The sequence below is a fragment of the Cydia amplana genome, chromosome 21 (assembly GCF_948474715.1).
Source record: "Cydia amplana chromosome 21, ilCydAmpl1.1, whole genome shotgun sequence".
In the NCBI taxonomy this organism is placed as follows: Eukaryota; Metazoa; Arthropoda; class Insecta; order Lepidoptera; family Tortricidae; genus Cydia; species Cydia amplana.
In genome coordinates, this window is record NC_086089.1 from 470,655 (window position 1) to 494,759 (window position 24,105).

Here is a 24,105-nt window from a genome sequence, read left to right on the forward strand (position 1 = left end):
CATTGAGTTTTTCTTTATTGATTTAAATGCCATCTAAATGAGTGGCCATCTAAACCTTACGGTCACGTGATCACCTTACGCTGTCTCGAGTTTATCATTTTTTCCCCACCTCAAAAAGTGCCCAGCGCCGCTAAAGAAGTTTTCACTTCAAAAATTTGCATGACAGAATACATAAAACACTGTTTTTATTGTTGCAGGTAGAAAAACGAAGACAGCTTATTCTCTACTCCATCTTACCCTTTTAATAAATTCTTGTATTCTTAAGGACTAGGGTTCACTCGACTACCTCAGAATACAGCAAGTACTACAATTTTAATCCAAAAACAGTTTGAATATGTTTCCCCGCCAAATAATATTTAAAACTCTAATCATTGTTTTCATTTTCACCCCAAGTTATGTTAACTGCAAAACAATTGAGACCACAACAATAAGTAACTTCCAAATAACCAAAAACGTAAACACGGACGAAACCAACTCAATCAATAAAACAGTTGACAATCAAATTGGTGTACCCAACGTGACATGCAGGGGAGATCCAGCGTACTGCAACATGAGCAAAGAAGAATACATATATATGTTAAACAACTATATATTCCCAAAGCCACACGAGTGGGGATTGATAGCTACACATTCAGTGGTTTTTGTGGTGGGTCTAGTAGGCAATGCCCTTGTGTGTATAGCGGTGTTCAGGAATTCTTCTATGAGGGGTTCGGTGACGTACCGGTGCTTGGTGAACCTGGCGGTGGCAGATTTCCTGGTGATATTGCTGTGCTTGCCGCCCACCGTGGTCTGGGACGTCACTGAGACGTGGTTCCTTGGAGAGATATTGTGTAAAACACTTGTATACTTTCAGGTAAGACATGGTTAATAAATAATAAGTATACTATAAGTAGTACCCAAATTTTCTATACCTACATTTAATTTGATCTTACATACTCTCGAAATTTCCTTGTGAATATAATTACAAGCGGATTCTCCAAATAATACAATATCCTATTAAAAACACAAATCTTACATGAGAGCCAAGTTCAATATTAAGAATATGTGTCGTTGTTGACTTCACCGGCAAAAGAATTGAGATCTAGGTATATGGGTGCCAAGTTCTAGTTCACTTGGGATGTAAAAAAGTTCAGGATTTGACTAAACGAATTATATCGCGTAAAATGGAGTTAGTATTCATCTCGAGGTTAACTTTGATTAAATTAGTGTGTTTGTAACCAAAGGGGCTGTTAAATGGCTTAAAATTGTTTTCTTTGATGAATTACTACCTATATGTCGGATGAGGATATTTGTATGGATTAGGGGGGCATTTCTACGAGGACGTTTGGGCTATAAATATGTATAAATCCGATTTCCAACTGTTTTCATCAAATTACGTTAAAGAATAGTTATTTGTTTAACAACAGGGCAAAATTGTTGTTTAACGAACGATTCCAAAAAGTGGATTTAAACAAACTTTGTCTCTCACGTACAGTATAAATAATATGTCGTTGCCTGAAACATACTCGAGTTTGCTCGAGTATATCACCGTGACAGGTCGATAATTAAGTTTAGTACTTTGCCCCCAACAGTCGGTGTCGGTGACGGTGTCGGTGCTCACGCTGACGTTCATCGCGCTGGACCGCTACTACGCCATCGTGCACCCGTTCAGCCACCGTCAGCAGAACGAGCCCATCGTGCACGTCAAAACCGCCATCTGCATCATTTGGATCGTGTCGCTCTTGTTCAGTAAGTTACACCCATTGACATTATATCTCAGGACTAGCCTTACGGGCAATAAGAAAGGAGCATGAATGAGGCCAGTACAGCGGTGTGAAAACGCTGCAACGCGATTGGTTGATGAGTTCGCATCACGCGCGCGCGGCCGCGCGATTGGTCGCAACTAGTTGCGTTCGACTACACGATTGGCTCGAATTCGTGAGTGACACCGCTGAACTAGTACTATTTTTAGTGCACGTAAGGCCAGTCCTGAGATATAAGTCAATGGTTACACCAGTCTAGACTCGCGTTTGAACGTTTGAAAATTCGCGTTTGTGTCGCGTACAATAGCAAATTTTCTTTTGACATATGGTCAAGAATATGCCCTGAAATATAATTATCGGCTTTAAACGCCGAAAAAAGGTCTAATACGCGAAATATAATGAGTTTGTACGGGACAGCCCGTGATTATACTTCAGCTCAACTCACGAACAACCTAAGAAGTTAGAGGGTCCTTCCACCACAACTTTTTCCCTTTCCTAACTGGGAAAAGTTTAAGATGTCGTCTATCGTAAACGCTGCTACGAGCGTAAATATCCCTGAACTTTTATTTATTAAGTAGGCCGACCGTTAAGAAAACTTTTACAACACCACGGGTTTTCGTAAAGAAACTTCCACTTTTTAAAAGTCTGAACAATTTTTCCTAAATCACGCGCGTTGAAATAGAAACAATTTGTGCAAACACGTGGGAAATATCGAAAGTTTCTGTAATGAACCAATTATTAGAGATCAAACTGAAAGAAAAGCCTTATTGTTTGAAAAGATAACTCTGTCTATTCTTTGAGGTGCAATTTATTTGGTTGTGATTTGTATTTTATATCGAGCATTTTTTAAATTTAAACCCGAGAACGTTTTCTATTTAAAATTTTATGTTGACTACAAAGTTATGCAAGGTTTGATCTTAAAATTACATCCACTTCTCGTGCGACTGTCTGTAGTAGGTAGGTCTTATAAATTTAGTAGGTTTCATACAAAATATACAAATAAGGAATCACACGCATGAACATTCCTCCGTTTTTAGGGTTCCGTAGCCAAATGGCAAAAAACGGAACCCTTATAGATTCGTCATGTCTGTCTGTCTGTCCGTCTGTCCGTCTGTCCGTCTGTCCGTCTGTCCGTCCGTATGTCACAGCCACTTTTCTCCGAAACTATAAGAACTATACTGTTGAAACTTGGTAAGTAGATGTATTCTGTGAACCGCATTAAGATTTTCACACAAAAATAGAAAAAAAACAATAAATTTTTGGGGTTCCCCATACTTCGAACTGAAACTCAAAAATTTTTTTTTCATCAAACCCATACGTGTGGGGTATCTATGGATAGGTCTTCAAAAATGATATTGAGGTTTCTAATATCATTTTTTTCTAAACTGAATAGTTTGCGCGAGAGACACTTCCAAAGTGGTAAAATGTGTGTCCCCCCCCCTGTAACTTCTAAAATAAGAGAATGATAAAACTAAAAAAAATATATGATGTACATTACCATGCAAACTTCCACCGAAAATTGGTTTGAACGAGATCTAGTAAGTAGTTTTTTTTTTATACGTCATAAATCGCCTAAATACGGAACCCTTCATGGGCGAGTCCGACTCGCACTTGGCCGCTTTTTATGATGTATGAATTTGGCAAGTCTCATAGTTTTAAAATCAGTTTTACAAACTCGCGATTTCTAATTTATCAAATTACCAAAGAAGCTCCTTAAACTGCTGCGTCTGAATAAATGGGCTAATCGCCTTTGTAATTAGTCACGACTAAGCAAATGATTAATTGGGTGAATTAGATCCCCTCGAAGTTTGTAAATGAATTAAGCTTTGAATAAACTCTGGAGAATAAGGACATGTGGAGCGTATTGGCACGTGGATGTTTGAAATGTTTGACTTTTGTCCTCGTTTGTACACAACCGTACCCACAACAGTACAAAACTTGTTAAAGCCACAAATGCTAGTATTCTATTAAACTTTGCCGGCACTAATAAGGTAGGTACCGCAAAACAATCCAACTATAGTCCAAGTCCAAGTTTAATACGTAATTAATATGTAGGTGTAAATATCAAGGTTCTTGTTTATTGTGTCTGTTTTTTCTTCCATTAATAAATATCTTTAGCCATAGAATTACAACATTCAAATAATTGAAATAACACTCACACATACGAAGTTGTCTTTTCATTTCGAACAACTAACAATTTAAAACATCAAACATCAACATTTATTCAGCAAATAGGCCACAAGGGCACTTTTACACGTCAACATGGAATTTCCATACAGCAAAAAAAAACACATCAAGAATTATAAAATACAACTAAGCCGCAAATATAAAATCAAACTAAACTATAATAAACATGAATTAAGACTAAAACAAGCAACAACGGTTGCACTCCGGGAGTGCCGATAGGAGTGAAAACTCACCTCACTATGTTACCGACGCCCGGTAATACGATACATACGTTTAGCGGAGGTATTCTATTTATTTATTATATATTATTATCATTCTCAAATAAGATCACACTTTTTCATTGACATGTTTATTTACATACTGCCATGACAACGTCAAATTATTTTAACATAGGTAAAGAGTCTTGAAAAGGAGTCCGCAACATAAATGTCAAATAACATTGAGTTTTTCTTTATTGATTTAAATGCCATTTAAATTATGAGTGGCCACCTTACGGGGCTTACGGTCACGTGATCGCCTTACGCTGTCTCGAGTTTATCATTTTCTCCCCACCTCAAAAAATGCCCAGCGCCGCTAAAGAAGTTTTCACTTCAAAAAATAACTCACACTGAGACGATAAATATAGGTATTAGAGTTCATCTTGGACTATAGTTGGGCAAAAAACTCGTGGCGTCTTTATTAACAAATATCTGGGTGACCGAGCTTCGCTCGGAAAAAATTTAAAAACTCGAAATTGCGCGTTTTCCGAGAGATAAGACCTAGCTAGATCGATTTCTCGCCCCCGAAAACCCCCATATAGTAAATTTCATCGAAATCGTTAGTGCCGTTTCCGAGATCCACGAAATATATATATATATATAAATAAATAAATATATAAATAAACAAGAATTGCTCGTTTAAAGGTATTAGATTTTCGGCTTCGCCTCAAATTGTTACTCACGCCACTCGCCTTTTTTGACCTCTGTTAAACAACGGTTGCATAAAATACTATTATTGCACAATAGAAGAAAGTACAAATAGGTACTCAATGGGTACGTAAAATTACAAAAATAACGACAAACAATCTGAAATAAAAACCTGAAGGTCCCTCACGTCTCATGACGTGCATGCCGCGGGCGGCCGCTTAATTGATTCAATTACGAAATTAATCAATTTCATGTATCTCGGTAAGGTCTACCCCGACATTGTTCCGATTTTATACGGAGCAAACCAGATCGCCCTATCAAAAAGGGATGGTGGCGTAAGAGCAATTGCCGTCGATACATTACATTTAGACGTCTTTTTGAGCCAGTCCAGCTTGGTTTCGGTGCGAGGGGAGGCTGTGAAGCTGCCGTCAATGCTTTACGCACATACCTTTCCTGCGGGCCTTGTGATGTTCCGGTCAAAATTGACGTTAGGAATTCGTTTAATTCAGTTAATAGAGACGTTTTTCACGTTTTGCTGGAGGAGGTTAAGAATAATGTTCCGAAAATTTTCAATTTTCTTCCCCTCTGTTATGCAGATCCTACAAAGTTGGTTTACCGTGAGAAAGTTTTATGCGGACATGACATTTTCTTTGGAAGTACATTTTTGAATTTGAAAAAGTAAAATGAAAAGACCCCGGAGTTTTGTCACAATGACGCCACAATAGGGTAGTTGTAGTATGTACCTTAACCGCCTACAGAAAAGCGCCAGTTTCCCGGAACGTTTTTATTCGTATACCCTTTACCCTTTAGTCCCACTTGCACCATCCCACTAACCCGCGGTTACGTGGTTAAACCATTAACCTAGTGTCAAATTGTACTGGCAACCATGGTAACTCCAGGTTTAAACGGTTAACCCCGGGTTAGTGGAATGGTGCAAGTGGGCCTTAGTGTGAAATGTCGTTGGACAGAATTGACGTAACAATTTGAACTTGTCTTTAATAATGTAATATGCTTTAGTTATCTTAATTATAGTTAATTTTAGTTTTATATTAATTTTATAACACTTATTATACAATAAATGAGTTCGTATTATGTAACAAAAGTATATTGCATGGACATAACGCAACATTTTTAACCGACGAAAAAAGCGGAGGAGGTTCTCAAGTCGACGCGTATATTTTTTTTATGTATGACCACGCATAACTTTTTACAGAGTAGTTCGATTTTGATAATTATTTTTTTATTGGAAAGGGTATACCCCGAAGTTGGTCCCATATAAATTTGGAAAAAAAATCCAACCTTAAGGGTAGGAAAATAGGGGATGATTGATTTTTCACTCACCGATTGTAACGTATGACCACGCATAACTTTTTACAGAGTAGTCCGATTTTTTCATTCATGTGTCGCGTTCTTAACAATGCGTTAAAACTAAAAATGGAAAAATAAAAACTTTTTACAAAAAAAAACCGACTTCAAAAAGGATGAAATAAAATATTATCCTTTTTGAAGTCTATGCGTTACCAATTGATATGTTTGAAGTCGGTGCCAAGCCAAGTAGTAACAATATCAGTCAAAAATAATCAGCTTTATGGCTATAAATCCCATTTTTGACTGGTATTGTTACTACTTGGCTCGGCACCGACTTCAAACATATCAGTTGATAACGTATAGACTTCAAAAAGGATAATATTTTATTTCATCCTTTTTGAAGTCGGTTTTTTTTACGCTTACGGTTCAATTAATTACTCATGTTATTAAAGTAAACATTTTGTTTTCGTAATCCATCGTTCCGTTAAAAATATGACATCAATTCAGTTCGATACCCAATAAAAGAAGGGGAAAAACGATTGTAATATCCAACGCAAGCCTGAGTGATTACTGAGACTCAATTTTGAAATACCACTCGCTTTACAAGCCTACGCACAATGTTTTCCCAACGAAAGGCTCTTTGTACTTTTTATACGGCACCTTGAATTATAATCTCAACAAAAACATAAATGTAAAATGAGAGCAAAGTTCAATATTCAGAATATGTGTCGTTGTCTCGTCGGCAAAAGAATTGAGATCTAGGTATTTGGGTGCCAATAGAAAATCCCGAAATTGTAAAGGAATTGACTTGGCTAGTTTTTACCAACAAACCAAATTTTAGAAAAGTAACATAGACAAATATAATAAATATCCTATACGAAAAAACAATTTCTAGGTCATCTGGAAGTGGGTTAGGTTTTTGATCTAAATAATTGATCTACTTATAAGTCTAAATTAATCTAATAATTATTCATATATGATTTTTTTTCATCGAATTATCAAGATTCGATTTCTCTCTCTAAGTATATTTTATACAATTAAGATCTACCTTGATGCCCAAATCATTTGGAAATGGGTTAGGTTTTTGATCTATAGGTCAGTCAGTCACAAAAGTTCTCGTTTTTAAACGTTAATTTATCAATAACTGTTTGAGATACGTTTATGAAATTTTGTACTTTATACAAGCTAAGGGGCTTGAATAAATGTGTCAAATTTCATGTGTGTAAGTTTTAAATAGATATCAAGTTGTGAAGGGGTCAAAAGTAGCTCTAAATGGTTCGTGTAATATTACACATGGTTGCGGCGTCACCATTTCATTTTTCTTTGAACTTGGCTGGACGCGCTACCACGTGTCTAGAAATTCCAACGAAAACGAAAATCTGTAAAATATGGGGACGGACAGGGACGCCTCTATGTTTAATTAAATTATACCTTCTATAACTTTAAAATCTCAAGGGATCATATGATTTTTAGGGTTCCGTACCCAAAGGGTAAAAAACGGGACCCTATTACTAAGACTTCGCTGTCCGTCCGTCCGTCCGTCCGTCCGTCCGTCCGTCTGTCCGTCTGTCACCAGGCTGTATCTCATGAACCGCGATAGCTCAGTTAAAATTTTCACAAATGATGTATCTCTGTTGCCGCTATAACAACAAATACTAAAAATAAAATAAAATAAATATTTAAGGGGGGCTCCGATACAATAAACACGATTTTTTTGCTCTATTTTTTGTTGATGGTGCGGAACCCTCCGTGCGCGAGTCCGACTCGCACTTGGCCGGTTTCTTTAAATAACTGAACATGAATTTTCCAGACTTAATACTTTGCTTTTATAAAATAAGCCTGCTAATACCCTAATGCCTTCACTTGTTTTTAAAATTAATTACTTTTAAGTGCCCTGAAATATTATTGGAGACAAGGGGCGTAATATATTTTAAACCGATTTCAAGTATATCCAGCTCTTTAGATGCCGCCGCGAAAAAAAATGTCTATTACCTCCAATCAAGGTAGTAATGGGTAGTGCTTATTATGTTCAACAATAACAGTTTTAGGGAGTTAAAAACATTGACGAATTGATTTTTAGGAAGAAACCTTTTATTAGGTATTGGTTTTCTATAGTTTTAAGGTGCAATAAACGAATTATTGACAAGTTTATTTACTGAACCAACATAATCCAAGACACGTTTCATGTAGCTTTTATTAACTCGTGTTTATTTCAACCCCTAGACTGCCCGGACCTCATTACCCTGACGACCGTGCAACAGCCTCTACGTTTCGATCTGCCGCACATGGTGCAGTGTCAACCCACCTGGTCCGCCCACGCAGATCTAGTCTGGCACGTCATTAAAATCATCTTTATGTACGCGTAAGTGTCTTTGCCTTAATTTGAGCTAATTATAGCGGAGAGATTCGCAAGCTATAGCATTTTTCAAACCCGATGATTACGCTGACAGGTATCATTTCAATACAATTTTACGAGATTTGGTATTGGAGATAGTAGTAGTACTAGTAAAACACTTTATTGTACAAAAAGAAACATAAAGCATGAAAAAACACACATCATTTGTACAAAGGCGAACTTATCCCTTTCAGATGACACCCATCGAATTTAAAATGGTGCGGGAAAACTAGTGCGGGAAAGTAGTACCATATGTACTGTAATAGTTATTTACGATACAAGTGCGAAAAAGAGGAAATTCGAAACGAGTGGCGATTTGAAACCAGTGGCGTGTTTTAATATATCGCCACTCGTTTATAATTTCCTCTTTTTCGCACTTGTATCGTAACTAACTATTACAGTACATATGGTGCTACTTTCCCGCACTAGTGCGGCAATTAGCACTTTCCGTGTCTATGTCGAAATATTAAAGGGCCTTATGTACTGTAAAACATTGTACGATACAAGTGCGAATAGGTAATTCGCAACTCGTGTTGATTTAAAACACTCGAGCACTCCCTTCGGTCGTGTTTTAATTTATCGCCACTCGTTACGAATTTCCTCTTTTCCGCACTTGTATCGTAAATAAACTTGGCATTACAGAATCTGCTTCTCTAAGATTTTCCAATATTTCGTAACTCTCCAAATATCTGTTACATCATGGTTCTTAGACACGAGACGCGTTATAGAATGATGTATTTTTAAGCAAACAAGCATGGTCGGTTTCGGTTTGCACTTATTTTATACAGTAAATATTTACGTACAAAAATGTTTGATGGGCAAATGAAAATAGCTGGTTGGACAGTAATTTCTAAGATTAAATATAGTGATGCTTGGATTAGGTATGATATATTAGTTTTATATGCAAATAAACACATATTTCGTACGCAGAAATGGGCGAGCAATACTACTACTTATGTACGCTTCCTTTCTTTATAAGATGGTTACCAGTTCTAGTCTTCATTTCATTCTTTGCAGACATAATTAAGTTAATAAATTAAAAATAAAACAACGGGTTGCACTCCGGGAGTGCCGACAGAAGTGAAATAGTTATTTGTACAACAAGAGATCAAAGTTTGATATTTCTTCGAGTGCTTATTTTGAGTCCCGTGCAAGCGAAAGATTCTATAGTAGATTCACGAGCGTAGCGAGTGAATCTAATTTAGAATCTTGAGCGTAGTAAGGGACTCAAAAGCGCACGAGATGTAAATAACTTTGATCTCGTGTAGTTCATAAAACTTTTCACCTCAGCAGTAAGAACATTTAGACAACCCGAAAAATGTAATCCTTCTTCATCACTTACCTATTTAGTCATATTTCTTAAGATATACTAACAATTAAGTATAATTACCGCAATCAAACACAAAAACAAACAAACAAACGTAGTAAATTTCAGTAAAATAGGTAATATATGAAAACAACGACCATCAATTGATTGACATTTGAATCGGCAACTTTTTTTTTGTAAAAAAAAAACATTGTAAGATACGGTCCGAATTACGGATACTTACTATTTGTAAACTATTGTAGAGATTCTTAAAAGTATAATTATTTATTTTACGTGATATACTGTGTATTTTTTGAGTTCATTATTTTAATCGTACAATAAATTACGTAAAATATAGTGTTTTTATCAGTTTTTATCAAATCTGAAACTTTATTTTCATTAATTACATATTAAGAATTCATACTTGTATGTGTTTTGGAACGATGCGTTCTGACGGTTTTCGGGGGTCTATTATAAACCGTCAATATACCGTTGAATGTCGTTTGAAATTTTTTTTGTCTCTTTCTTTTTGCTAACGACGTGAAAGGGACAGAGATAATAAAATCCAAGTATTTCGAACTTGTATTAGACCCCGCATGTTGAAATGACATTTGAATATTAAGGTCACTTGAATGTCATTTTGTCTCACTCAGTGAGCAAAATGCGATTTTGCTCACTGTTTTTAAGTAGCAAAGTACCCTTGTTCGAGCTGCTGAGGTGAAAACTCAATTACTAGTCCAAAATGTCTGCAGCACTATGTACAATTGACCCATCCTCCTTTATATTGAAAAACTTTAGTTCCGAACTTGCTGGTCAGTGAGCTTAAATTTGTAGCGTAAATTGTTTAAAATTCGAATAGAAATTGTAAAGTTACCTTGCAGACCTCGCATCTAAATATATTTGGTCATGATATTTTGAGTTTTATTCACCAGTACTAGAGTTCAGTTTTATTAGCGATTTCATCAAGATGTAGCTTTATTGAATTATATTTGAGTGATATAAAGCTAGAATGTAACTGTGATATCCTCGTATTTCAGCCCGTACAAGATTAGAACCTTTTTCATGTAATGTTAATGTCATTGAGTTTTTCTTTATTGATTTAAATGCCATCTAAATGAGTGGCCATCTAAACCTTACGGTCACGTGATTGTCTTACGCTGTCTCGAGTTTAACATTTTTTCCCCTCCTCAAAAAGTGCCCAGCGCCGCTAAAGAAGTTTTTACTTCATAAATTGCATATGTATGTACATATATTTTATAATTATGAATAGTTATTTAATAGCTTTAAGAAATTTCCTATGAAATAAAGTCAGATCTACTTACAATAAGATTAAGAACGTACAAATTGCAAGCTTATTTTCAAGACTACAATAATTTTATTATTATATTGCACTACACATTTAAATAGAATATCTGGGAGACCGAGCTTTGCTCGGAAAACATAAAAAAACTCGAAAATGCGCGTTTTTCCAGAGATAAGACCTAGCTAGATCGATTTTTCGCCCCCAAAAACCTCCATATAGCAAATTTCATCGAAATCGTTAGAGCCGTTTCCGAGATCCCCGAAATATAGGTATATAGGCTTAGTCAATTTGTGTAATAATGTCCTATTTAATATTTATTTATATAAATAAACATATAAATAAATAAATAAGTAAGAATTGCTCGTTTAAAGGTATTATTCGATATCAATTTTTTAAACATGCAGATTACGTCTGCGAGCGATATTCCTTTAATATAAAATTATTCGATATGTAAACAAGAATTGGATGGAGATGACGAACTTGGTCACAATTTTTCAGTTTTTGATGGGGTTTTTGAGCTGAGACTCAATCTTGATGGTCTAAATGGTAGAGTTATTACAACGGGTTAAAGAAATTGCATATTTCACTTATAAAATAATGTAATCTTTGTTACAGGGTTCCGCTGGTGCTGCTGGGAGGCGCATACTCTTTGATCATCTTGGAGTTGAGGAAGTCGGAACAATTCCCCGGAGAAGCTAACTGCAACATCATTAATGCAAGTAGGTTATTTTCTAACTTCTTCTGTTACTATTCAAACTGCCGTATTCGAACTTCAAGATATTCACAAGAGACGACACGTACTAGATCCATTCTTATAGTTTAGATTTCAACTAGTTCTCTTTTGCAGCGCAATTCGGGCAACCAATGTCACTTTTACGATAGATCGTGTTAGATATCTATTAGATGTGAATTAGATCTCTAAGTAATATCTTGTGGAAATCGTTCAAGAGTATCTTCAGAATCGCGGAAATGTCAAATTTGACAGGTTAGATCTTAAACATATCGTTATCGTATCTTGGCGATGTCTAAAAGATATCTAACAGATGTCTGTTACAAAATCCGAATCGGGCCCAGAGTCACTTCTGGATGAGATTGGCTCCGGACCGGGACATGTGACGTACTAGAAGAGATACCTATGCTCAGCAGTGGGCGATAAAGGGCAGATATGATGATAATATTCAGATTTCAGATTATGTTGCATCAATGTACTAGGTAAATTTTACAATTTTTGTTTGTAGCACTCATAAATCAAAACTTTACTCGTACAATTGTTAATATTACTCGAATTTCAGATATTTTCATTTAAACTTTTAACTTTGATTACATTTAATAGACTCCTTTATTAATTATTATTCTCAAATATTTATTGTTGATATAACAAAGTTTGAATCTTAAGACAAGCTGAACAAAACGTTCCACTATTAAGACTAACCAACCTACTTATATTTACTTTATTACCTAGGTATTAATTAATTATTCTAACAACAAACTACAATTATAGGCTACTGTCTAACCTATTTACTAAAACAAATAAAGCAAACAAAAACATACACTAAAACATGTAAAATTTAATTGCGAATTTGAGAAATATATTTAGAAATATTCTTTAAAATTGCGATACAGCGAGGAAATGTCGTAAGCATCCTTGGTACAATGCCTCAAGGGCCCATTTTAGATTTAAGCTAGTTTTTAATTTCTTTTAGTAATACACTGTATATATCTTGTTTGTAAATAAATTTAAAATTAACATAAAATACAATACACAACACAATACTCTTTTTCTCAAAAATGGACGGCAAAGTCGACGTTGCCGGTTAAAAAATAGGTCGCGAAGTGCGTAGTTCATGGTCATTCAAAAAATTAAAAAGTTAAAAACATTGCAGTCTCGATTTCGGGACTGCAATGTTGCATACAAATCCCATTATTTAACGAGTTCCAAACTTTTTAAAACTTTAAATGGCCATATGAAATGAAGGCATAGGTCCATTAAACAGCCAAACAGGTGATCAGTACTTATTATTATAATGTTGGTACCGCGACTCAAGTGTCAAGGTGTCTCAAATACGTTGGCGTCGTTGGCGTATTTTTTTTTTCAGCAAAAAAATACACTTCTTTTTTTTTAAAGGCGGCAAGCAAATCTTTTTAATGGTTTTACTTTTTTCTGTGAAAATTAGAACGTTGCTTCTGTAAAATATTTCTATTTCTTGCACCATTTTTGAAAGCACTATATATGACTCGGCTGGAAGGCTACTTGCTGGCTTCGGATTCAATTAAATGGACTCCCAAGGTCGTCCGTTTAAAATGAATCCTCAGCCTGCAAGTAGCTACTTCCGAACCTCGACAATAATGTACTATTTTCTACTCGTCGACTGCAATACTTGAATTTAGACTTCGTATACCAAGTCTGAAATCGCATACTTTATTCACTATGGGACCCCAACTCAACTATAATATTCATTTCGATACAGTTTTGTCAACTATAATATTCATTTCGATACAGTTTAGTCAACTATAATATTCATTTCGATACAGTTTAGTCAACTATAATGAAATTGACCAATCGAAAGCGCGGAGCAAGTACCAGGGCCTCATGAGTTACGAGAAGGTGTCGTTGACCAACCGGCCGGGGGCGCGGGGCGCGGGGGCCGGGTCGCGTAAGAGTATGAATGTATCGCAACTGCTCGCGCATCTTAGCTGTATACTTTTGGTTTTTATATATATGATTCTTCTACTAGTTTTAAGTATTTTTTTTGTTGACTCGTAGAAAAAGTATTGTATACAATAGTGATATAATCAAGCTTTTCAATCTCGTACCTTACTTAGGCAACTCAGCAAGCTTCGTTGCCTAAACACGGTACTCGACTGAAAAGCTCTCCATTATATCACGATTGTATAAAATACTATTTTGCACACCTCACCATACTCGTAGAGTCGTAGTTACAATAAATGTACAGTAATATAAACAAAGACAAGAGAGGTAACAACAGGCGGTCTTATCGCTTAAGAGCGATCTCTTCCAGACATACTTATACAAAAATGAATAAATACGGTTCACACACACACATTCGTTACACCATTGACTTATATATTACTTCGTAAAGACGGGCAATACGGGCACCAATAATGGGCACACGGCTGAGCACACAAATGCGAGCCAATCGTGCAGTCCAACGCAACTAGTTCCGACCAACTGCGCGCATGATGCGAACTCATCAACCAATCGCGTTGTGCTATTCACTGGTGCTTACCAAACGAGAATGTTCGGTCGGAATTTTTTATGTGAAAAGCAATGTAAAAAGTCAAATACAACTACAGTAATTACCTAATTACATACATTTGCCTATAAACGCTTCTTGCCTTTTGTATTATAAGTACCTATATATGTATAATATTATTATTCATTATTCAACACACCCCAGCTTAGTGACCAGATTTTGTTTCTAAATGTTTGTAATAAGTAGGTAATAGGTATGTTTCTCGTATCCTAAATAAAAACATTGTTTAACTTTATTGATTCATTCTTAAAATGCGGGGACTCTAAAAAACGTTCCAAGTATTGTGCAATCATTCAATCAATTAGTAATTTAACTTACCTACATATTAACAGATTTACTAGTAGGTACCGAAATAAATTTTAAATCGAAATAAGTCAATAAATACTCCGACTAGTTTCGTACTCGTATTAATAAATATTCCTGGGGGCAATATTTACGCAGCAGTATTTTGCGCTGAACCCTCAGACCCATCAATAATCGATATTGTTGTGGATTTGTTTGTTCTTGGAGATTGATTGATTCATGCTTGGGCCCGAGGCGTATTCACATTGTAACTAAATGGTTGATGATACGGTTTAGAGAATTTATTTTAAGGAACAGTTTTAGAGCTTATTATAAAATAATCTATAACAGTAGCTGAGCGCTGGTTGCCTGGCCGTAAAACTTACGTCTTAACAGGAAAGTATAATAATTTGATGTATATCAAAGCTATGCCTAATACCTTCGTTTGACTTTTTTCTATTTTCTGATTATTATGAGAATATAAGGAGTGATAAACAAATTTCATGCAAATATTAATTGCTTCCAACTGTAATATTTAAAAAAAACCGGCCAAGTGCGAGTCGGACTCGCGCACGGAGGGTTCCGCACCATCAACAAAAAATAGAGCAAAACAAGCAAAAAAACGGTCACCCATCCAAGTACTGACCACGCCCGACGTTGCTTAACTTCGGTCAAAAATCACGTTTGTTGTATGTGAGCCCCACTTAAATATTTTTAGTATTTGTTGTTATAGCGGCAACAGAAATACATAATCTGTGAAAATTTCAACTGTCTAGCTATCACGGTTCGTGAGATACAGCCTGGTGACAGACGGACGGACGGACGGACGGACAGCGGAGTCTTAGTAATAGGGTCCCGTTTTTACCGTTTGGGTACGGAACCCTAAAAACAACGGGTTGCACTCCGGGAACAGAAGTGTAAATTCAATGACTAGTCTAAAATGTCTGCAGCACTATGTATAATTGACCTATCCTATCGTTTCGTCCTTTAGTTCGGAAATTGCTGGTTAGTGAGCTTGTTTAAAATTCGAAATTCAAATTAGTAGCGTTAATTGTTTAAAATTCGAATAGAAATTGTAAAGTTACCTTGCAGACCTCGCATCTAAATATATTTGGTCATGATATTTTGAGTTTTATTCACCAGTACTAGAGTTCACTTTTATTAGCGATTTCATCAAGATGTAGGTTTATTTAATTATATTTGAGTGATATAAAGTTAGAATGTAACTGTGAGATCCTGGTATTTCAGCCCGTACAAGATTATTAGAACGTTTTTCTACTCCAGCACTTAAATGTGTCAATTAAATGACTGACAGTGATATCTAAAGCAATGTCATTTGAATGCTTTGTCTATAGGCTCATAAGATGACTGCTAGCAGTCATCTTATGAGTATAATACAACTGCTTTATTTTTTTTAAAGATACAAGTTCCGATCATCTTGATTGAAAGAGGTATGTTTTCATTTACAATAATAACTCTTTTTTTTTTTAAATAATAACTCTTTTTTTTTTAAATAATAACTCAATTTTTTTTAAATAATAACTCTTTTTTTTAATAATAACTCTTTTTTTTAATAACTTTTTTTTTTTTCTTTTTTTTTTTTTTTTTTTTGCTGCAGCTGTCATAGAAAAAGTAATGTATGCAACAGCTCATAATTGGTTCTTAAAATTCTCGGGTCTTTTTTTACAAAACTCGACTACGTCTCGTTTTGTAACTTCGACCCTTGAATTTTAAGAACCCTTATTATATCACTGTTGCATAAACTACTATTTTCATGTAATGTCATTGAGTTTTTCATCATTTTTTCCCCACCTCAAAAAGTGCCCAGCGCCGCTAAAGAAGTTTTCACTTCAAAAATAGAATACATCAAATTGTGTCAAAATATTTTCAATTATGTTAATATGTATTCAGACAGGAAAATGGTCGTCGTAAAAACCGGATGGCCGTAGGATCGAACCGGCTCGTAGCGCGACTGCTACAACTAGCAGAATCGGTAAATGTAAACATCATGAGGAAAATTGACATAAAATCAGTAAATCTCTTATATAATTTAATTTCTTGGACCGTATATAAGTTGCATAGTTACTCTTCAGTTAATAAAAACATGACGAGGAAAACGGACAAATCCAATAAAGCTTATTTCCGCTCTGGGGTGGAAGGTCAAGCAGTTTCGATAAAATGAGTAGGACTCCATATTACTTATAAAATAATAAATAGAAATAGTACGTTGATAACCTAGGTATGAAAGGCACCCATTTTTAACGAGATATTTTGGCGTGCATACCTTAATTATACGAGGTTACGAGTTAATATAAGTACCTACGTAGACCGCTGAGAACATAACCCTTCCAGTAGTCGGGTAAAAATGCGTAGGCTGTTAATCGGAATACCTTAAGAGAACAAACGTGTGAAACTGCCTAAGGTATCCAATATGTATGCTAAGTAGGGCCTTTCCGTTGGACACCTGACAATTTTGATTATCTATATAAAGCAAAGGACGACAGATTGAAGGTAGAGGTGTGAAATGTTTATCTTCAGGTTCTAGATAGATGTAAAATAGTCTCAAAAATTACATTAGTTTTAACGAAATTACATTTTTGAATATGTTGTTACGTTTTTAGTCGCATAAAGAGAGAGAGAGAGCAGAAAGAGAGATAGTGAAGTCACAAATGATCATAGAATAAGCCATTCGTGAAAAACACTTTCTGTTTAGCAGTGTTTTATGCAGCCTGGCCTAAAAATAAGGAGGGAACTCGATTTTAATAAAATTAGGCGAAGATAGGTAGCAAAAATGAATATCCATAATTTGACGGCACTTGTAGTTACCTTCCGGTGACCAAGAACGTGACGAGACGTTTGAAATGATAAGAGAAGTAAATAGTTACAAGTTCACAAAATGAAGTCGGGTTTGAAATCGTGTGTAATAATGGATTATTCGAAGTTCATGCCAATATCGTTTCTACCTATTCGCAATTCTGCACAATCTCAATTCTACACAATAGTATTTCACCACATTCGCTACTATGCACAGTCATTATTTGTGTACAGTAGCGATTCCTCCTGATCGCCATCCTGCACAATCTGAATTCTACACAATAGTATTTCACCACATTCGCTACTGTGCACAGTCATTATTTGTGTACAATAGCGATTCTTCCTGTTGGCTATTCTGCACAATTTGAATTCTAGTGCAAGAAATAAAAACTAGACGCGTTAAGAGAACTTCAGAAAAAAAACCGCGTACATTTAGCCGCGTTTATTAAATTTACTAAATTTTAAATCAAAACGTTATAAAGAATGAACACAGACAATACCAACGAATCCTAACAAATACTTGCTAGGCTTGTTATTTTACAGAGATCCATTTAGCCCATCAGAATAATTAATGGAAGTTTCAAACTCAATTGAATACCGCAAAATTATTCAACCTAGATTATACAGGAATTAAACTGAATATCAATAGACAAAACGTTTGCCAAACTTTAACCCTTCTACGGCCATTTAACCCTTCTGCGGCCATTTAACCCTTATGCGGGCATTTTCAGAAAAAGCCCTCCGCTTTCAAACAGAAAACCCTAATGTCATGCGCATCATTAATATAAATAGTATAACTAACCAAAAGTTTTGACACTGCGGTTGAACACCCGACTCAAACATGTCCACATACACACATGTAAACATGTACTTACATTCATTAGTTCAATCTTACATACTGTTAAACATTTGTGGCAACTTATGTACATGACATTCCAAAATGTGCCTTATTGCTTTCGTCATTCAACTAATGTTCCACATGCGTATGTTGGGTTTTCAGCGGCATATGTTTTAAACTTGTAACAACAATAAATCAACTGTCGACTTGTAACGAAAGCTGTTGGTTGTAAAATGATTGGTCTGCCAGGGATAAAAATACGCTATTTGTGAATGCTTTATTTCGGTCTATAGGCCAATCAAATTAGATCCAAAAATAGCGTTTTGAGGAATTAATTCCCAGCAAGCTGGAAATCGTTTCAAACAATACTTTCGTTATTGTTTGAAACGATCTAAAAAGGTGTAATCCGAGTTTGCTCTACCCGGAGGAGGAGGAGGAGGAGGAGGTAACGGAGGTGAACATAAATTTTGTGAGCCTTAGGAGTTACATTTTTCCTTGGCTTGTAGTAGGAACCCACCATCAATTACAATGGCACTAGGTTTAGTGGATCTGACGCTGGTAAAATTTTAGGATTTTTAACATGACTTTACCAAAAATAAAGAATCAAATTTTGCTAATAATATGTTTGGAACGGAGCTTTCTTAAATTGGTTGAGTAGATTTTACAATCCGGGCCCGGCCTTCCCGCCAGTGGCAGGGTCGATGGCAGGCAGTATGAGAGATTTTAGAATTTTACTACTTATATGAAAGTTTCTTTTTTTTCCTCGCAAGCATGTTAAATAACGTCAAACGCGTGTGCATTGGTATTACACACACCGGCTTTTTTATTGCGCACAATATCGCCTCGTGGGTATTGACCAACGACACCAACGTAACACATTTTTATCACAATGTACTATTTTAATCGTGAACTGTAGATTTATCTCTATCCGCTATTATTAATTTTGATTGTAAAATTTAAGGGCAGATCTTTTGAAGCTGAACTTTTAATAATGGGATTATTTTTATGGAAATCTTTTACTTTATCACATTATTTGTTTTGTTGTTTAACTTGGATAGATAGGTACTTGATCTTATCGTGAAATTTAGAACTTGATAAAAGAGAGTATGCCCCGTCAATGCATCCGTTTCGTTGTTAGACTGATTGTTTAAGCAGAGTTAAGTATCTCGATTGCCAGGGTTCAATTTAATGTATCTGCTTTTAAATAGAAGACGTTAGCAGAGAGCCTTCTTTTTTTAACAAGCTTTTATTAGGTCGACCTGTATGTAACTATGTACCTAATGGAATCTTGCAAGTTAAATTTGATCCACTTCCCGGTTTCCGATTAAGCTGAAATTTTGCATACACATGTAAGTCGGGTGACAATGCAATATTATGGTACCATCGAGCTGATCTGATAATGGAGACAGGAGGTGGCCATAGGAACTCTGTGATGAAACAACGCAACAAACAACTGACAACCCGATTCCGTCAGCAAGTGGGCCCCTTTAATCAGGTTTCAGTTTTTGTCTTTGAAAGTTAACCTAAAGTTTGAAAATTACGTACCTGCAGGTTTCTTCTACATGGTTGAAGTTAGTTTATTAGTCGATTTTTTTAGGGTTCCGTGCCCAAAGGGTAAAAACGGGACCCTATTACTAAGACTCCGCTGTCCGTCTTATAAGTGAGGTTCCCACACAACAAACGTGATTTTTTTCCCGTTTTTTGCGTAATGGTACGGAACTCGTGCGCGAGTCCGACTCGCACTTGGCCGGTTTTTCTTTAAAATATGTAGGTAGGAGTAATCGAACATTCTATATTTTGTTGCAGACAAACAAAAGTCACGTCGTAAAGTGGCCAAGATGCTGGTCGCGGTGGTCGTCATGTTCGCCATCTGCTACTTGCCCGTGCACACGCTGTCCCTGCTCAGGTAATCTTCATCATTCATCATCTTTGCATCAAACTATTCGCGACTGAGGGCCTAACCAAGACGACAATCGTACATCGATAAACGGTAAATATAAAAAAAAAACAAAGGGTTGCACTCAGGGAGTGCCGGTAGAAGTGAAAACTCAATGACTAGTCCAAAATGCACTATGTATAATTGAGGTTAACGCCATCTAGCGTTAGCGTTAAATACTTGAAACCCCTAAGCACATCACTGTTAGTACTCGAGTTATATTAATGCCAGTTAGAGCGAAACTCACTAGATGGCATTTAAATCAATAAAGAAAAACTCAATGACATTACATGTAACAGTTTTTCGATCAGGTCACGTGTCCGTCTTACGGTCACGTGATCGTCTTACGCTGTCTCGAGTTTAACATTTTTTCCCCACCTCAAAAAGTGCACAGCGCCGCTAAAGAAGTTTTCACTTCAAAAATGTATCGGGATGACAGATGCTACGAAAATTCACGTGACTATTTCTACACATATACTATTTACATCATTTAAGTTTTGATTGGCGTTTTCTATTAACAATTGTTATCTTGACTAAGCCCCCAGGGGTCGGACAGTGTAAATACCTCCAAAACAACCTTTTCCACTAATGTTCATGTTTTGTTAGGATTATATTTTCTGGAGTTACTTACTTTAAGCATTAATACATATCGTTAAGTCGTTGTATATTTATCAATATTATTGCATCACGACATACTTATCGAACGAGCGAGCGAAGCGAAGTGAGTTCTTACATTCAACTTGGAACACACGGTTGGCTAGGGGCACGTCCTGGCATTTCGATGTTTTTAAGCTGAACTATCAGAAGATAGTTTGATACACAATAACTTAAGTAAATTTGTTCTAATTTAAATGAAATTGGGTGAACGTAAAGTTGAAGGCATTACATTTTAGTCATTAAATTTTGAGCAGGCTCGATCAAGAGGTTATTGAGGTAGAAGAGCTTAAAATGCTAAAAAACTATTTGTGAAGGGTCTTGCTATTCTGGTCATTTTAATTGCAAGAAAGTATGGTCGAGTTTGGTATCAAATGAAAGTGCTCGGTTTACACATTTATAATGATGTTTTTTTTAATTTAAGATTTTAAAATAATTAGCAAGATAAAAACTAAATAAAATAAACATAATATTAGTATTTGACATTTGACAAGAAAGATTACGGCTTACCACAGATACAGTTTATTTTAATTTCTATGGTGACTTAAATTTATCAATTAAGGGCTCCACAGATCTTGCAATAAATCGCACGCGGTTTTCGATCCTTTGACGACTGCATTCAATTGATCTTTTTGGCGAACCGCGAGTTTTCAGTTCGGGGCGAACTACTAGTTATAAATCTTACTCTCTACATATCAAATCTTCAAAAGCATAAACCCTGGGTTAGACAAACATATTAAATCTTACTAATGTATTATTAAGTAGTAAAAGATTTAATACATTAATGCTTAGTATAAATCTAACCCACGGTTTAAGCTTTTGAAGATTTGATATGTAAATATAATATGCTTAAAATAAGTCGTAATGTATTAATATCGATAATATGTAACGATTTAACGAATATCTATTAATACTTTGGGCAGAATAAAAAACAGGAAAAAGGTGAAATCCAAAGAAAACATGATTTAGGAGAAAACTGAGAGAAAATACCTAAAAACACCTAGTGACCGAGATTTCTTTGAACGAATTTACATAATTTACCGTTACCATTTGAATACATTACGCCCTAAAGATGATCTTGTAGGTACCTGCGTTCCAATCGGACTGGGAGAGCAATCCTATTACCATATTCTATTTTAATATCTTTGCTACCAAACAAGAATTGGGGACATTGTTATTACCTAATGTTTAAATAATGTCCTATATTAATTACTTATTACAATTTTTTTATTAAATTATTTAAATTCTTTAAAATACTTTCATTATGTTGGCTGAATGAGTCATATCATTGACTGGGAGTTTTATAACGAAAAAGTAATGAAAACTAAATTCTATTTTTGTGTAGTTTCTCCATACGTGTACCTACAGGTTTTGGCAAAAATTTGCCTAAGGTTTAAAAATAAATACTTATTATTAGATGCCACCGAATCCTTCAAGTTAATATTAAAGTATGTCCACTTTTCTAATAATTAAGCTCTCTGCGTTATTAAAAGTACCACAGATTTAATATCAAGCCGGATATTAATTTTTATTCCAATTCTCCTTAATTTAGTTTTTCATATAAAATTTATGTATTCACAAAGTGTTTTTAATTTAACAGCGGCCTACGCATCATACTCTGCTCGGAATAATATGTATGGGAAATTTCACACCTGGGTATTCTTTCATTCCTGTCAGTATTCTTGGAATATCTAGGATAATCGACCTCATTTACGTTGTTAAACGATATCTTGGAAATTGGAAACATAATATTTTGTTGAAACAATAGGATTTTTAATAACAAAATTATAATAAGCACTTGTATTTATTTAGGTATAACTACAAATTGTAATATTGGTACCAACCAATGATATTGAAATTTATAGTTTAGTAGCCAGCGTAATTTAAATTTTGTATTCGTTGGAACTAGAGATTTTATATGTCGTAAAGTTAAATTTAGTAATAAATTGTAAGTACGTTTTGCGAGTCACATTTTTTTGGCACAGCGACAGTAATCATTCAACAAACACTTTGTGTTGACATGACTGTGCCAACAGTACGATTAATTCCGCAATGTGATATAAGGTTGTTGATATTACGTTAGATAAACTTCATTAGAACTGGACAATTTTGGTTCGAGTGAGTTAATCTCCAGTGATGATATATTATGATGGTTGCGCATTTGTCGTCTATCGTATGTTATTAAGGTTGCAGTTTTCCGCTCACGCCGTTGACGGCGTATAGCGTCAAGTCGAAAGCGACGTTTCTTCAATACCTATGTATAGATATGTCACCGGTTAATATCGAGACGGCGTCAGCGTCTGGATGCCATGTGCCGCCTTCGTATATCGTACGCGGCGTTTCTAGTTATTTTTGATAATTGCGAACTAAAACCGGGTCGGACTTCAATGAAAGATGAGTGCCGGAAACTCCGGGCTATGAGATCGACTACCATATATATACGATAAAGTGAAAAAAACCGGCTAAGTGCGTTCCAAGGGTTCCGTACATTACACAATTTTATTTTTTATGTGAAACGTGAGTGAAATGTCTATTAAAAACCCGTAGGGGTCGGATCAAAAACTAAGTTAACTAAGTAACTAGTGGCTCTGTGAGCTGTAGACCTCGCGAGCAGAACTTAAAACTGAATAAATGTATGGCAAAAATATGTATTAAAATATAGGTAAGTATAGTACATGTAATATAAACAAAAAATTAAAAACTACATGAAGCTACAAACAAAAATTAAACGAATACGCTTAACCCGCGCTTGATAAATAAAAAATACGAAATTTTTCATTTTTTTCAAAATAAAAAAATAAAATAAAAAACAACTATACGAAATTAAAGTATAAAAAAATACAAAAAGTTATGTAGCAGTATACAATTACTGGGGATGGAACAAGGGACCTGCCGATGCAAACAAAAAAAGCGAACGTTTACAAAATACGCCATTATAGTTCTTACTAAAGCTGACGAAATTTAGCTACTCATTCTCAAGTAAAAACTAAATATTTAAATACCGCCAAAACCAGCGATAAAAATTTTCTGAATTTTTGGCCATTTAATCTATAAACATATCTCAAAAAGAAAAAACTCTTATGATACCGATACGACTATTTGTTTAGGCGGGAGCTATCACGACTCCGCCATTTTGAAAAATTTCCAAAAACCGGATCGA

At 35.4% G+C, this 24,105-nt stretch overlaps 1 protein-coding gene across 1 annotated transcript in view; it reads left to right on the forward strand.

The window, feature by feature from the left end:
- The first annotated feature begins 334 nt into the window (after positions 1–334).
- Positions 335–24,105, forward strand: part of LOC134658147 (orexin receptor type 2-like) — a 31,154-nt gene continuing 7,383 nt past the window's right edge. The window contains exons 1-5 of the mRNA XM_063513756.1: positions 335–853; positions 1,572–1,728; positions 8,366–8,504; positions 11,762–11,865; positions 20,162–20,261. Coding sequence (XP_063369826.1) covers positions 335–853; positions 1,572–1,728; positions 8,366–8,504; positions 11,762–11,865; positions 20,162–20,261 — 1,019 coding nt within the window. The remainder of the gene's footprint in view (positions 854–1,571; positions 1,729–8,365; positions 8,505–11,761; positions 11,866–20,161; positions 20,262–24,105) is intronic.